Here is a 17,661-nt window from a genome sequence, read left to right on the forward strand (position 1 = left end):
CGTCTGGCCCAGTGAAGCCCTCTTGGACTACCTGATCGGCAAAGGCAATCTGTGGTGCTTCAAACACTTGACTGGTGGGACTAACCAGTCCCAACGTGTCAGAGGATCCAGCCATCCTGAGTTTTCCGAAGTGTCCTTGGACCGTCCAGTGGACTCACCAGCTTGCAAGTGGTATACCTTGCTAGAGCTCATTAGGAGCTGCGGGTGCAAGGATTCTTCCAGGTCGGTCCAGGAGCAGAGTGCAACCCTTGGCGATGGAGAAATGCAGACAGCACACATGTAGCCTTCTTTAGGACACTTCAGAATAGGGGGTTGGGGGGGCGGTGGCTTACAGCGACGGCCACCACACACAGATGACGGCAGGCTTCCTTTTAGTCACGGTTGAAGGTGAACTTCACCAGCACGATCACTCGAAGCTGGGAGGCTGACATTCAGCAGGAAGGCGAGTTCCGCCACAAGCTGGCGATCACCGAAGTTCTGGCTACAATGCATAATGGAGACTATTCTAGCGAGTTACCCCACTGGAGAGCTTGTCAATCTACCGGGAGGTCCAGGGACACTTACGAAGGCTCAGGACAGCAGGATACTCGAGAACACGTCCAAGCTGGTTGGTCGCACCAGTCCATGGGTTGAAACACTGCGCAGGGCCTTCACAGATCAGGCAGTCCAACAAGGCTTCACCGGGCCACACACAGTAAGGGATATTTGGCCTCCTCAGGAGTCTTCTACGGATCTTCATTCGGCTGGTCTAATACACAGGATTCTTGTCTCCAACAATGATCTGAAGAAACAGATGCCGGAGTACTCTTATTCAGAATCCTGGCTGGAAGCAAGTGAAAGGCCACCAATGGTAAGGATCTGCACCATACAAACAGCCAGCAGTAGTCCAGTCAGGGACCACTGTTTGTCTCACCCACGTCCCAAAGCACTAGATCCATTTAGTAGCCATACACGGTAAACGTGAATGTGTACACTAGCTATAACACAAAAATTGTACAAATATACTTGCTGCCACCAGCTTGTCTTTAGGCACATATACATTTTAACCAAAAATCTAAAGTGTAAAAGACTAGGGCGATACAAAAGTAGCCCCATTGCACTGCATTGTAAGAAGCTGTATGCAAGGTCAAAAAGTTACAAAAAGAAAAAGACAAAAGGGAAACAGTCTCCCAGTACGGATAGTCTGAAGGACTGATCCGTTTCCCTATAACAAAACGAGCAAAAAAGGCAAAGGGAAATGAGCTGAAAACTTCACTTATAGTAAAAAATCGGGGCATGTTCAAAAACAAAAGCATTTAGTTTGGGGGTCCATAGAACTATGGAGGGAATGTTGCTTAAAGGGAAATCTTTCCTAACAGCTACCACAAACAGAGGCTGAAGTCCGCTCAGGGGGCATAGCAAAGCACTGCATCCCTGGAGCGTCCTCAGATTAAGGCGCACAAGACAGGAAAATGAATTAGGAAACGAAACGCAGAGTACAGGGGAATTACATCAGAGCCACAGCTTAGTACTTTCTATCCAACACCTCCAACCACTAACGACACAGAGACTTCCTCCTTTGTTTCGTTTCACTTTAAACAAAATCACAACTCCTGCACCCCATCTTGTACAGCATCCAGCTATGTTTGCACTACAGAAATCCCATGAATACAAGCATACATTTCAAAGAGGTGGCCTGGGACAGTCAGGTGGATGGACAAATCAGCAAGGTGTCAGAGGACTGGAATACAAATATGAATTGCACTGCATGTGCAGGGAAACAAGGTACCCACATACTGGATATGGAGAGAGAGAGCAGCGATTAGGAGGTTCCTCAACAAGCAAAAAAGTTCTTGTATAAAGGAACAATTTGTCCAGCTACTAAAATCACATCTTACCTTCTCACCGCTGTCCTTTAGCTGTTGGAGTTGCTTCAGTTTCCTCCCTTTCTCCAGCTGTTTCTGTAGCTCCAACTCAGCTTCATCCTCTTCAATGCAGACAGGGGACTCTGGTGACTCCCCTTCCTCTATGAAAATCCAAAACAGAAGCCATCAATAAAAGGCCACAATGCCAAGAACACAAAGCCAAAATGTCAATAACAGTATTGTACTGCCACACAAACATGCATGATGCAAATATATATAGTTAATATATAGTTAACCCATTTCAACTACAAGATCTTCAGACAGTCCTAGCTTCATTGCTCATTTTTGTAATCCTATAGATCTGCGGTGTGGAGATGGATTTTAAAATCTGCACCTCGGGGGAGATTTAGGGAGGCCAAAATCCAATTAAGATAGGTGAACAAGCAGTCAAGGCTTAGTCTCAGGAAATGTGTGAGTAATCTAGGGCTACAATGATTCAATACAGAACACTGCCAATACTTCAAGTTAGTAATAAAATGTATTAGGCCTTTAGAAACACACATAGAATAGAAAGATCACATGTAAGTAATGTAAACAAAAACCATATAACGTGTATATATACACACAATCACCATTAGAAACACAATTGCATAAAATAATGTACCAGTGTTTAACAGGGGAGTATTCAGATACAGTAAAAACAGTTGGAATAGTTTGAATATGCTGGGGCCTTGTGCTAAAAAAAGTCACAAGTTTCAAACTATGGTTTCTCAAGGGAAGGCATTTCCGATTTTATTCAGTGGGCTGTGGTGGTACTTTGGTTCTTTAAAGTAAGGTAAGTATTTACTTCAACTCAGGTAAGTACCCCACTCTATCCTATTCCCAAGGTAAGCCCTAGGAAAGGATCTTTAGCCCAGGTTTGACAAACAGCGGCTAGATTAGAGGGAGTATAGGGGCAAGAGCTCTACACCCAATGTTACCCTAAGGAAAACCGAGGGGACATGAACAGGTATATTTACTTACCCCCCTGACTCAGATTCTTCCAGGTGACACTAGAGGTCTTTTGGAATTCGCCGGGGACACAATCCTCAGTCCTTTGTTCGGATGAGGGGAACCCAGGGTACCGGTTGCAGAGATCACTTTTCGGGTAAGGAGCTGGTTGAGCCGACAATTCCAGTCAGCTTCAAGAAGACCAACAAATGAAGAGATGCAGACTTTGGTTGTGCAGACCCCCTAAGGACACCTCACTGTAGTGCAGAGAGATTGTTCCAGCTGAGGCCACCACTGTCAGGCGGCGGCAGGCGATCAACCTGCGGTGAACACAGAAGCCACCCCCAGCACAGCTTCCCTTGTATTGAGATGGCTGGGAATGCGAGGCGAGTTATGGCATTATTTTAAGATCAAGTCCCAAGACTCTGCTTGTAATGATGGCTGCAGCGAGGTAGCCCAAAAGGGAGTTTGTCAGTCCACTGGGTGGTCCAGGGACACTTCATAAGGCTACTGATGGGCAGAATTTGTATGCAGTACCCTTTGGGACCACTACACACAACTAAGAGTAAAGGTGTAAGCAAAGCAACCTTTGTTGTAAGTCTGTACTACACAGTTTTTGGTAGCAGAGCTGAGCTGAGCAGCCAGGCTCATCCCAAGAGGGGACTGTGAGCGGTAATGATGTTACACAGAGGTCTACAATCACAGGTGTTCGAATAAACTCTTACACTCAAGGTTTCTTGGTTAAACACTTTTTATTTGTCAGTTATAAAACATTCACTAGAAGGAGGCAGTTAAATATCATACACAAATATAATTCAGTACTGTACTCTTGAAGTTTGAGACATTCAGTCTATGAAGGAGGAGCACAATGGCATTCAGAATACTTTGAAGGAGGAGCAAAAAGGAATAGGTTATCAGAACATAAAAGGATTACTATTACTCTTAGATGGTGCAGATACTTTGAGTTCACCAGAAGAGTCAATTCAATAGGCTAGGCCAAAGTCAATAGTCTAAAGTCTTGGATAGGGTAAAACGGTTCTGGTAACTAAACAGTAAAGTCTCTGTAGAAGTTCTCAGAAGTAGTTTGTAAAAAGAAGAATCATATGCTGGGTCACAAGCTGATTAGGCCTGCAAGCTGAAAAGTTTCAAGCACTTTCACAGCAAAAGGTAAGTACTTTCAGTCTCATTTCACAATACCTTACAAATGAAGAAAAAGATGCAGCTGAAGACTTCTGTTCCTGGCAGTTCCTGCAGATCTCGCTGTTCCTGGGCCTCAGTCATGGGGACAAGAGGGAGGACGTCGGGGGACTCTTGCATTGCACTGGGCCAGTCAAAGGCTGGCACTTGGCAAACTTCAAATTCTGTTCCTGTGAGTAAAGCCCACAAACTGGTGTCCCTCTCCCTGGTTATAAGGTTTCCTGCAGCACTCTGAGGAAATTCAACCAGCTCCGAGATAAGGTGTCCGGGTGGCTTACTGTCGCGTTAATTGGTTCCACCAACTCAAAAGGGAGAAGTTGTCCTTGAAGGGGCTTCTCTGTCGAGGTGCACTTGGCGATTCGGACCCACAGCAGGGCTTCACCGGGCAAACCAACAGTCCAGGAGTTGCAGCAGATGTCCTCGTCAAGCTGGTCTTCGGTTCTTTCGTTCCAGTGGTCGACTCTGCCTTCCAAGCCAAGCGACTCGCCTTTTGTTCAGTTCTCTCCCATTCATTCCAGCCTAGCTGACACTCACCCAACAGGGTGGCTATCCTTGCCTGACAGCCAGCCAATCACCACAGAGTGCATTTGGGTCTCCTAGGAGACTAAGCTCTGGGAGTTTCGGGCACCTCCCTCACTTCCTGCCCACCCCAGACACTCTGGCGCCAGAGGCGGTCTTCACTCCCGAAGCCCGCCAAAGGCGAATGACCAAAGGAACCAAACCTGGTTTGGCGTACAGAACCAAACTCTAGAAGGACCTTTCCACCAATAAATGGTGAAAAAAGAAGACTGGGACCTGTTTTTACAGAGGGGGGTGGGACCTGTTTTTACAGAGGGGGGGCTCAGACGCCATCTTGAAAAACATGGCTCCCGCGATTTAACGCTACCGGTGTTCGTGGTCAGGAAAAATCATGGTAGTTGGTGTGCTGGGTCTAGGAATTAAAAGAACTAGTAAAGTCAATTTCACTTTACTTACTCTGGGAAACAGTAGTTTATCCCAGAGAAGGTATTTAAACCTTGGGAAAGCCTGAAAAGGTTTCCCTGTGCAACTGCACTGAGGGTGCTGTGTGACAAATGAAAAGTTGATGCCTATGGAGTTGGTTAGACATCATAACCAAAGAAAACACAAGAGTAAAACGCATTTCAAAACACATGAGAGAGTGGGAAAAAGGGTCACACTCTCCAGGTAACAGAATCAAGTCCTCAAAATCCAGCAAAGTTGCTGGGGGTCTCTAAGGTGAAGGGAATTAGCACATTTTTGAGAATTCTCCCGAACAGCAACCAAGGCACGGATCCTCAAGCATAGGTTGAGACTCATTGTCCCTTCCAGTCCACGGGTTGAAGTACCAACAAGGGTCTTCTGAAATCAGGTAGAAGAGCAGAGCTTCACTGGTGTTAGGGAGTTCTACTAAAGTTCACCTATGGTAGGACTATAGAAGACTCCTTTTAGTGTACAGGGATCCAACTTTTAGTATAGGTCTGAACTACCCAAAAGTTTTGGTAGCTATGGCTGAGCAGCCAGGCTCAGTCTAGGCGGGAAAAGGGCTGTCGTAGAGTATAAAGACCTTTGAACACACACCCAGTCAAGAAGGCACACTTACAGTTATAAATACAAGTATTAAACATACTAGGCAGTGTTAAGTTCACTTTTCAATCAAGGTAAGTAAGAAACACTTTTATACGTATATACAGTAAGGCTTTTGCAGGTATAACTCAATTCAATTGTAAATCTTAAGTAGGAATGCAGTTAACTGAAAGTTGCTTCAGGTTAGCAAAAGTATTCATCAAGCAGTAATCTTAAACTGGAAATACTGGTAAGTAAAATAACGTATTATACACTTGTAGAATAGTTGGAAGCAATTCAAGGTAAGTAAAGCACTTGGCAAATGCTACTTGGAATCACTGGTTCAAGATAGAATGAATTAATCAAAACCAGAGCAGGTTAGACTTGCATTTAGATTCAGAGGTCTTAGGCTTTTGCAGTCCATCCCCATCAAGGTTTGAGAGTCTCAGAGTCAGATTGAGGGGTAAAGGTAAGTAAGGCACTGTTAGGCAGAAACCTGTGCAGTTCCCTCTGGGACCACTGCAAAAGATTTAGGACTACAGGTGTTTGGCAGTAAACCCACTTGGTAGCAGTCTGTACCACACAGATTCACTTGGTAGCTGTGGCTGAGCAGTCAGACTTCCCTCAAGAAGAGTTAGGCAGTATACAGAGTATTCACAATAGGTCAAGAGCACACAATAGAACAAGTAAACACTGACCAGGGCTTGATGTAAAAGAGATATAATTATTTATTTAAAACCACATCTAGAAAAAGAAACACACAGGCACTAATAGTAAGCAATTCAAAAACACGGTCACTAAAAGATATACACTCCCTTAAAAGAATATTAGACAAGTCTTAAGTAAAGCTCCACTTATTTTAAGACAGTGGTGAGCGCTCAACGTAGATGGCACTCTAATAATTTGTTTTTTAAAAGGGAGAGAAAAGCAGAGAACAACTTGAAACAGATCCCAACACTTTTACAAGAACAGAACAAGAGGGGAAGGCAAAGTAAAACCGTGAATTCAGAGTCAGAAGGCCGGATCCACTTTAAGAGGATCGAAACGAAATGTGTCCAAGGTCACACGGTTGCAGTGCACAAAAGTCTTCTAATGGTTCAAAAAGGAGTTGGATCAAAGAAAGGGACCAGTTAGAGGGTCAAGGCGGCCAGCCCAGTCCAGAAGGTTAAGGATTTATTATTACCTTGTTGCAATCTTTAGAAAGGGAGGCCTGGCGGACACGGTACCTTAAAGTGGTGAAAAAGCTCCAGCGGGGGCAGTTGTTCCTGGCAGCGGATGCAAGTCGGTGCTTCGTCCGGGGGAAGAGAGGATCTCGTCGTTGAGGAAGACAGGAGTCCGTTACACTGCCAGGGAAGAAACCAGCTGCAGAGTTTCTCAGGTACAAGGAGCGGTCCGGTGATTCGCGGTTCAGTGGTGAGTGGCTATCCGGCTGCCAGGGTGCTTGGCACAGGCAGTTCGACCACAAACCGTGCTGGGGTGCGAAGAAAGAAAGGTAAACTGGTTGTGCCCACCAGTCAGGGGAAGAAGCCTCTCCAGCCGGGAGATCTTCCTCATCGGGAAGTGGTGAGTCGGTTCTGCAGGGCTCCACTGGTGGTGTCGTCGTGGTAGGTCGGCTCAGCTTCTCCCTCGTCGGATTCTCAGGTCCTGTGGCGACTTCTGAAGTTCCAGTCCCCAAAGCCCTGCTTTTATGCAGCACACCCCCATTCACTCAGCCTAGCTGTCACTCAAACATGCTTAGTGGTGAGCCGGCCGGCTCACCACCTGGGCCAATCACACAAGAGTGCGACTTGAGTTACCAAGGTAACTCAGTCCAGGGTGCCTAAAACCCCTCCCACACCCCTGTGGTACCCAGAGTGGCACCACTTTTGGAGGCTTCTGTGGAGAAGCCCGCCAAAAAGTGGAAGAAAGGGCTCGACTTGGGTTGGAGTCACAGAAGAGAACACAAACGCCATTTTAGAATCGAGTCTTGGCAAAAAATACCAACCAGAGAATTAATATTAAATAAACCGGTGGTATGTTCGAGGCTATAAGAATTAAATAATTAAAGTTGGTAGCCTCGAACAATGGGAAAATCCCATAGGAAAATATTTGCGGTCTAATATAAAAAGTAGTTTCCACTGCCACCAGCCAAAACTCAGGGGGGACGGAGATGTGCCCTCTCGACTAACAGACCCCGGGGCAATCGAATTGCCCCGACCAGTACGTCCACAATATGATGGTTTGTACTGGTTTCTGTTAATAATTTGGGACTAGTAAAGCCAATGGTGACTTTACATGCCCTGGGAGACAGTAGTCAGTCCCAAGGTATGGAGTCTATGGTGGGGTGTCACTATGACACCCCTGTGTTACTGCACGGAGGGTGCTGTGTAACACACAAAGAAAAACACATGAGACCCTATGGAGTAAAGGATCCCATAGCCCATAAAACACATTACCAGTCAAAGGAATATCATAAATTATGTCCAGGAGTGGGAGAAAAAGTGTCTCACTCTTGGCAGGAGGAAAAAACAAACTCCAGAAATCCAGCAAAGCTGCTGGGGGACTCACTAGGTTAGGAAATTCTGCCTAAAGAGAGAATTCTCCCCAACAGGCACATGCTGTAGAAAGTCAAGAGTTCAAGAAAATAAATAGTAGCAAGTAAGTACAACTTCGTTGTTGGGAAAAAGAATCAGGGGCTTCGGAGAAGACTATGTAGGCACACATGCGTTAGGCCTGGCCGAAGGAGTACAGGAAAACTGGGAAATGTACGAATTAGCACTATAGCACCACCAGAGCAGCAAAGCAACTCCAGGTACGTTCTACCAAGAGTCTCACAGTACCTTAAGCATGAAGATGAAGATGTAGCACGATGCAGCAGCAGACCCGGCCACCAGATTCTTGATCAGGCAGACTGAACAAGGGACAGTGGTTGGATCTTCGCAGCAGTCAAGTGGAAAGGCTCTAAGCAAAGTATTCTTTGTGGTTTTGGCACCCTTTTCAAAGCACCAGTGAAGAACGGTTACAGCCCGTTCGATACACCCTGCTCACTCGGCCCAGCCTTCGAATGAGGGGACTTCCATTAGCAGAATCTTGCCTATGGGGGTCCGGATGAAGTCCAAAGTTTCTGAAGGATTCGATCTTCGGAAAGCGATGCACTGCACACTGGCCACAGGTCCCAGGGTATTGGCGGTTTGCAGCCGTGAAGTTCATATCTCGTCGTGGGATGACTTGAACTGCAGGTCATCTTCAGACTGGTTGGTCCCACCAGTCTAAGGGAGAAAGTAGTCTGGGTCGGAGCTTCCCTGTCGCTTGGAAAACAGGGCTGGCGCAGCAGCAGTCACTCAGATGGCTCTGGAAATAGCTGCAGACGTCGTCCTCTTCGTAATGGATCTTCCAGTGGTCGACTCTGGCGTCAGCATCAAGACCCTTGCCTTTAATGCAGGATTCCAGCCATTCAACTTTCATGCTATCAATTAAACTAGGGGTGGGAGCTGTCCGTTCAGGACAGCAAGGCACCCCATTTAGAACTGGATCCAAGCAGGCACACTTGAGGACAAAGACCCATGGAGTTTTGGAGTTCTCCGAGCTTCCTGTCCTCCCAGACACACTGGTGCCTTTGGCGGGCTTCACAAAGGGATCCCGGCAAAGACAAACAAGCCTCCCCGACCCAGCACGACAGAAGGAGGACAACAAATTGAACATAACCATTGTGAGTTAGCAAAAAAAGAAAACTGAAACCATGTTGGATCAATTGTGTCCAATGCCTTACCGCAGCTGCAGATTTAGCCTGCGTTAGAAGTGTCACAAAATTGGAAAAAGAAGTATAGACTGCCACCAGATGGATGTGAAAAAGAGACGTGTCATCTCAGCACTCTACATATGGTGGCGGTGCTGGTCTCACGAAAAGTGTAAGTGGGATAAAAAGTACCCTCCTATCCTTGGGAAAAGTAGTTCTCACAAGGAATTAAAAAAACACCAAAGAGGGACCTCAAGGACCTTCCGGTAACACTGCACATAAGGTGATGTGTGCTACAATAGGAAATTACAGACGCCATAGACTAAGATGGAAAAAAGTGACTCCATCAAAATAAACTCAAAAAGGGGTGCCCGGAGTACAAAACAAGAACGGGTGAGTGAGGAAAACGATTCTCAGGCACACAGGAGAGTCAGAAAAAAAAACAATAGTCCAGCAAGAAAGTGCTGGGGGAACTCACCAGTGGAGGAGAATATCATTCAAGATAGGCATTCTACCCAACAACCGGGAGTCCCAGCAGGAGTCATCCTCAGGGGACTGCTCTTCCTCACATAAGTCTTTGTTCAAACGATGATCTGTCGAATAGCTGAAGGAGATTTCCTTTTATCCAAGGTTCATGCTCGGAGCAATCCCAAGCCCAACAATAGGAAGGGTATGCAAATTTCAAAACAGCCCAGGGTTGCCCAATCCTGGACAAGACAGTTCAAGCCCCCTCTAACTCACACAAACACAATGCCCAATTGCTTGTGAAAGCAGCAGCTTTCACCAGGACAGGGATCACTATATAGGTCATTTCCTGACCTGAGAAGACAGGGAGAAGGCCAAAGGGCAAGCAGAAATCTCGTTGCACTGCCATTGTAGGGTGCTTCCCCACCTTTTGTAGCCATTCACAGCAAATACAAAAGTGCAAGAGAAAAATATCCAAAAAATCTAAAGAAAAAAAATAATCACTCATCTGCCACCATTGTCAAAGTAACCATAAAGCCATTAGGCAAAGTATCCTAACTGCACTTTACTGTAAGGAGATGTGTGCAAACGTAAACACAATAATGCCAAATGAGACAGACTCTCAGTAGAGACAGTCTTCAGGGATAATCAGTTCCCCCATAAGAATGAGAAAAACAGGCAATGGAAGTAAAGCAGAAGGCTTTACTGACCTCCAAAAGTCAGGACAGGATTAAAAAATAAGCAAAAATACTGTGGGTCACATAGGAATTTATGGAGGGAAAGGTTCAAAATACAATGTTTCCTAACATCAGGTATGCAATGCTTTGAGGTCACTGATGCCACCAAAGTGAATAACACAACTCCTAACTCAGATTACTTGAGACAAAGCATAATGAAGTAAACATGTGAAATGCAAGTTGAAAAACCATCCTTATGAACATTATAAAGTTTCCAATGGAAAATGATGGGTGATGTGAGAATCACAAAATCAAAAGAACCTGTGTTACAAATAATGGTTCTACTCCAGCAATGAATCTCATCAATCCACATGACATTTGGATTGGAATGCCAAACCTTACCTTCATTACTGACTACGACTTTTGAATAGTCTGGAAAGCATTCAGGTCTTTTGATCTTTTTTAAGTTCTATGAAGGAAATCTACAATGCCCACATTAGCTCAAGAGCAGAGCATTTTTTTAATTCAGAGTTTGGCCACTACTCATTACTGCAATGTGCTTGTTCAATCCAGGGCAAAAGTTGAGCAGATAAGTCATCCCCGCTGGGTAGAGGACAAAACTAAACACTCTTTATAGATTTTGCAATTCTAAAGTTAAGGTATTATATTGTGATTGGTTCCCATTATTGTATTCTAACTACATCACTTACTTGTGTTAGGTAAGATTTTCATATCAATGATAAATCTTCCTGATGTGTCAACCGGACTGGTAGATTATTTTTCCCTATACCTCAGTGAGTGGGAATCTTCTTCCACACTCAGTGTTACTCTTTTAAATGGGTGTTCGTAGTGCCTTTTAAAAGTTATCCTCTTTGACAACATTTTGGCAATAAGTGCCTATTGTTGCTGGTTGCCCTAGGGGCAACCCTTTTAACTTTCTCTTGATAACCTTGTGAGAACTACAGTTCCCAAGGGTAGAAAGGAGCTTTGGATCCCCTTTACATTTTATTAGGTGAGACCAGCATTTATGTTACAAGGAGACGCTTACCTTTAAAAGCTGGTGGCAGTGAAACTTTTTATTAACTCGGTGCACCTTTACCACGGGCTGTTTCCACAGCCCCGGTAAAGGCACCCATGGGAGCTCATTTTACCAAAATGGCCCCCTGTCTTTGTTTTTGGCCATTTCAGCATACCTGGTCCTTTCTTGTTCCTTTTGCTGACAACCAGGGCAGGAAACTACTTTATCTTTGGTGGGAATCCTATGGATTCCCCACCCAGGCTCCAGAGTGTCTGAAGGCAGGAAGTGAGGGAGGATTCTAAACTCAGCAGCCCTTTGTCTTCCAGCCACACTGCGAGAAACCAGCTCAAACGGGAAGGCTGGCTGTCCTGAAAGGACTGCCAACCCCCCCCCCCTCCCCAAGTTTGAATGCTGCAAGGCTGTTTGATTGGCTGGGTTCCTGTATAAAAGTCTGATCCTGGAAGCTATGGCGATTTCCAGCGACCAGAGACCAAGCTGTGTAACCAGAGCCTGCTGTAGCCCTTCCTTCCAGGACGCCTTCAATGTATAGCCTCGCGGGACCCACTAGACTCAAGAGGACCTGCATTTTGAGCCTTCCCACGCTGGGCTGCGACCTTGCAGGTCTGCAATATCCCAATACCATTGGGACCTCGAGCCATTGTGTGGTGCACAGTCTTCCAAATTCGGAATCTTGCTGAAACTTCGTGGGCATCCTGCTGGTTCTCCAGTGCAAAAAGTCCCCTCATCAGAGTGCTGGACCTTGCAAACGATGAGAATCCGACCAGCGATAGTCTGTCGTCTTCTGTGCTCCTGAAAAGGTGCCAAATCCACAGAGCTGCATCCAGCTGCGAGGAAACTGTTGCCTGGAGCCTTCTTCGGTGATCCCTGTCGCCAAAGTCCTGTCTTCTTGACAAAGGAATCCATCAACCAGGTTTTTGGCTGCAGATCCGGAACTCTTCCGGCTGCAGCTGGTCTTCTGTGCTGAGGTACTGTGTTGGCTGGGGGATTTTACCTGCCTTAAACCTTTGTGATTTCTGTATAGCTGTGGGGTATTTTCGGCGATTAGAAGGCCACTCATCCAGTTCACCCAGGCCAATTGCAGAATCCACCTATGGTGTCTTCTCTGAATTCCCTGGACCCTCAACTAACTTGTTTGAACAGTCGTCCTCTGGCACTCTGACTTTTCCTGCAACTGCACCCTATCTCACCCTTCCTACAGCTGGTACCTAGACCACTGGGGTCCCTCTACTGCCTCTGAGTCAACTCATGCTATAGAATAAGGGAAGGACTGGATAAGTAAAGTGTTCTGTCTTGTCAAGAAGTGTTAAAAAGATACTTGTAAAAAAAAAAAGTTGGTTTGGTAACAGTTACAAAAGTTATTACTTATCTTGGAAATGTTCTGCCATCTGAAAAGTATATACATGTTTTACTTACTTTAGAAGAAAGTATATGCAACATCTATCGGTCCTTAGAAACTGTTTCGCCATTCTAACAGAAAGTAGATGTAAGGTTATATTACTCACCTGTGATTTGGTTGTGCTTCTTCCCAAAAGTAATGGTGTTGGTTTCACTTCACTATTCTGGTTAGGATAAATGTATGAGCGTTCCGAACTGGGTTTTGCTTCCCCTGACTTACTGTTAGCCTGTCCGCAATAAGTCTGCCTTAGGGTTTACCTACCTGGAATAACCTTGAGTCATTCATAAAGTGTAACATTGCCTTTAAGTTGCTGATAGCTCCTTTAAAAAGTGTATAGGTTTTACTTACCTTGAGTTAGCTGTGTGCCATCCTAAAATAAGTTACAAGAGTTATTACTTATCTTAATATGTGTTTCATTGATCTCAGAAAGCACCTGTAATAGTATATATTACAACCTAAAGTTTTACTCGCCTAGTATAACTTATCACAAATGTAGTGATAGGTTTTCACTGTTCCTGGAATAAGTGTTCCACTATTAAGAAAAGTATATTGTCAAGTTGATTTACTATGCAATTTCCTTGCTGTGCGTCACAGTACAACTGCTAGGGTCTACTACACTTGGATTACTGAAAAAAATCAAAGTAAGCTATGGTCTTACACCCCTAGAAATACTGTTAGGTGTTCTAAATAAGGTCTGTGCATTTAAGCATAGTGGTTTTTTATAATGTGTTTATATGCTTTATGATAGTGCTTACTTACCCAAGAATCTTTTGGTCTGCTTGTATATAAAATAAACCCTTTATTTTTACAATACATAGTGTGTCAGTGTTTCCTTGGACCATATGTATAATACAATTTCTAGGTACTGATTCTACAGACCTCTCTCCCTCCTACGATAAGACTGGCTGCTCTGGCTATGCTACCATGAACTCAGATGGTACAAGCCTTATAAGAGTGGAGTATTGTACTGCCGCAGTTGAATGGTTTTACTAAGCCCTTGGGCTTCAGAAAAACTGTCCTAACAACCTATATTGCTTGATTAAGTTATTTGAAGTCTATTAAGTGAACCGAATGGTGATTGTATGTGTTTGTATTAGAGTATTGTGCGATATTACTACCTGCTAATATCGCACAATATATTTCATTTTTCAGTGTGTTCTAAAGGCTTAAATAAATTACTGTATTTTTATAACTGACCATCGAAATTTGTGTGTTGAATAAATTACTAACTTCTGGGTAATGTTCTTTCTGATGAATGTTCCTCCCACGGATTCCTCATCTATGATATAACTTTCTGCCACCAGGGTCGCAGCTCAGCTCCACCCGATGTGTCTAAGCACCCAGCGCCGGATAAGACATATGGGCCAGTATACATTGTGGTGCCGCACCCGTGACCTCAGTCTCAGTTCCACCCAGTCTGAAGCTGAGGCACCGTAGAACCGATGGTGTACTATCTCTCCATCACGAGGGACAGGTAGGAGGTGTTAGCGTTGCTAGTTAGCAATGAGGAATCCTTGGGCGGAACATCCATCAGAAATAGCATTACTGAGAGGTAAGTAATTTGTTCTTCTAATGGATTCTTTCCTCCCACGGATTTATCATCCACGGTAGACTCCCAAAGCAGGCATGTAAATCTGGAGGAGGGAGGGAGGGAGCAAGGACACCACCAAAACAAGAAAACTCTGGAGGACTGCCCTACCAAAACAGGGATGCTGGCCCGCAAAGGAATCCAAGCAGTAATTCGACGATACTAAGTGAACAAAACAATAAAAAAAATGTTTTTATTCAATGACCGATTTTGATAAACCTCTCAAAGCTATCTTTCTAAATCGATCAGTCAATCAGTCAGCCCCTGAGACACACATGAGATGCGCCCAGGGGCTGACAGGCATAGCCGAGCTGGAAGAGGGGAGACGTGGGTGCCTGAGGTAAATGTTTGGTGAATATTTTTGTGAGTACATATATATGTGTGTGTGTTAGTTTGTGTGTGAGAGAAAGTTTGGGGAAGGGGATGGGGTAAATGAAAGTGTGTGCGTGTTTGGCTGCCCGTTAGTGTGTCTCTGGTAGGGGGTGGGCTAGGAGAAAGGCTTTCGGTGGGCAAGGGGGGGGGGGCAAAATGGGAGGAAGGGGGGCTCAGTGAGCGAACCCTCCAATTGACCAACCTTGCAGTGTGGTAGGGGTGTGCAGGGGATTGCTGCTCTGGTTTTGAGCTTGGGTGGTTGGGGAGAGGGGGAAGTGAAGAGATTGTGATCATTCAGCATTTTGAAGGCCACACAATCAGCCAAAATGAGGAATGATCACATAGAAAATGTCCAGGACAGGGACTCCCCTCTGCGGGGCAGAGGTGGCAGCCACTATTCTGTTAGAATGAGCTCCGAGACCCTCAGGCACATCCTTCCCAGCCAGATTGTAGCATTCTGAAATGGAGAGAATGGTCCACCTTGACAGGGTCAGTTTGGTCATGGCCCTGCCAGCACGAGCACCAGCGCAACTAATGAGAAATGTGTCATCTGTACAAGCCTCTCTACTACGAGACGTGTAGAACGTAAGGGTCCGCACTGGGTCCAGTCAGACACTGTTCTCCAGATCCAAAAACCAAAGTCTCTGCACAGAGGCAAGGACCCCACACCACATTGTTTGTTGAGGTAGTGCATGTCCACTGCGTTGTCCGTCAAGATCAGCAGAGTCATGTGTTTTACAGAGAGGAGTAAAGTTACCAGGCGCAGGCTGATCGCCTTTAGTTCCAGCAAGTTGAAGTGCTTCTGAGACTCCGTTGGAAACGACAGTCCGCTCACTGCTATGTTTGACAGGTGAGGGCCCCAACCAGTCAGAGATGTGTCAGTGACCACTGCCACCTGGGGCCAAAGCTGATGAAACACCACGCCTCTCAGCAAGTTGTCACGGATGCCCCACCATCCAAGATCCCGAGCCACCTGGTCCGAGAACTGTCAGAGGTCCGACATGTGGCCCTGAAACTGCGACCATTGCCAATGGAGAAACCACTGAAGCGCTCTCATGTGCAGCCTTGTTTCTGGCACCACTAGGATGCAGGAGGCCATGAGGCCCAGAAGGCACTGGAAAGCCGAAGTTGGCACTTGTTTTAGGGATTGAAGGACATTGACCACCCAAAAACCTTTCGCCACCATCATCGGGCGGGAAAGCCCTACCCAGTCGAGTGTTCAAGACCGAATTGATAAATTATAGGGACTGGGATAGTGAAACCTGAGCATTTCTGAAGTTCAGGAAAAAGCCTAGGCTGTGAAATAGTGTGCATGTGCGGAGTAGACGCTCTGACACTATGGCTGGGGTGGGAGCCCGGATGAGCCAGTAATACAAGTAGGGAAACACATGAATGCCTTCCATCCTGAGGTGAGCCACACTGCTAGCAGCTTGGTGAAAACACTGGGAGCTGATGAAAGGCAGGATCTTGAACTGGTAGTAATGTTGGACCACCGGAAACCTCAGGAACGTCCTGTTTTTCCTATGAATCGGCATGTGTAAGTAGGCACCCTGAAGGTCCAGTGATACCAACCAGTCCTGCAGATTGTGGGATTTCAGGATCTGAGCTGGAGTAACCATCTTGAACTGGTCCTTTTGCAGGAACAGGTTCAACAGCCACAGATCCAGAATAGGACAAGCCCCCATCCTTCCTCGGCACCAGAAAATAGGTGGAGCACCACCCCTTGACAGACCTCCTCCAGTAGGGTGGGGTCTGGGGATAAGGATGTGGCCTGGGCATTGAGTGGCAAAGCCAGTCAGTGAGGATTTGTTCCCTGGGGCGTGGAGGAGACGTTAGAATTGATTTTCTATACTTTGGCCTGTTTATAGAAGGCCAACCTAGTACTGCGACCGGGACAACTCTGGGAGCTGAAGCCAAACCAGCTCAAGGTAGCAAGGCGAGTGATCTAGGCTACGTCTCAAGAGGTGGTGAGCTTGTAAGGGTTCCACAATGAGCAGATCGAGTGAAGCAGCCAAGGAACACACTTAGACAAACGGGTATAAAAAAAAAGTCTTTACTTATGGTGAAAAGTGACTAACAGGTAATACTATCACACAACACTAATAGATATATATACAATCACTGGAGTATGGCACAATACATATCACACCCCTAAAAAGCAAGTACAGATTAGTATTAGCACTACAGGTCCAAAGAGATACTATCCCAACTTTAGAAGTCCATCCCTACGATGTATGTGCCTTTTGCCCAAAAGTTCAGTTTTGTCAAGCTGGAAAACATGAAGGTACGGTCTATGGGGTCCAATGAACAGTGACAAGTGTTGGGGGACAAGTTAATCTAACAAACGTGTGCAACTTTCGGAGTGCTTGTGTGAACAAGCAATGGCAAAGCCACAATATTACAAAAGTTATAAAAGTAACCGAAATCTTTAAAGGCATGGTCTAGTAAAATTTTTTATTGTCCCTACGGGTCAGCCATGTTTTTTTAAGCCTAAGTGGCTCGATTTTAGAAAACTTTCCTATGGACCTTACCCGAGTTTTCGTCCATTCAACGCACGCGAAAAAAAGCACCAGGGAGCCGCCATTTTCTGATAATCCTATCTTTTCCCCGATCGCCCTGGCTGACCTGCTTTTGCGGCACTAAATCAATTCCCCCGCCCCTGAGCCTATCATCAGCAGACTCGTACCGCCCATTTCCCAACACCAAAGCACGTCTCGTGTCAACATTCGCTGCGCTTCTGCTAATGACGTGTCACCATGGAAATGGCAGGACACCATAAACAGACCGTTTCACAACACACAGCAGCCGATCTTCG

At 45.7% G+C, this 17,661-nt stretch overlaps 1 protein-coding gene across 1 annotated transcript in view; it reads right to left on the bottom strand.

Moving 5' to 3' along the window:
• SART1 (spliceosome associated factor 1, recruiter of U4/U6.U5 tri-snRNP) overlaps window positions 1-17,661 on the bottom strand; it is a 1,237,846-nt gene that overhangs the window by 291,049 nt on the left and 929,136 nt on the right. Inside the window, exon 12 of the mRNA XM_069644803.1 lies at window positions 1,878-2,005. Coding sequence (XP_069500904.1) covers window positions 1,878-2,005 — 128 coding nt within the window. The remainder of the gene's footprint in view (window positions 1-1,877; window positions 2,006-17,661) is intronic.

The sequence above is a fragment of the Ambystoma mexicanum genome, chromosome 2p, assembly GCF_040938575.1.
Source record: "Ambystoma mexicanum isolate Mex_15411 chromosome 2p, UKY_AmexF1_1, whole genome shotgun sequence".
NCBI lineage: Eukaryota > Metazoa > Chordata > Amphibia > Caudata > Ambystomatidae > Ambystoma > Ambystoma mexicanum.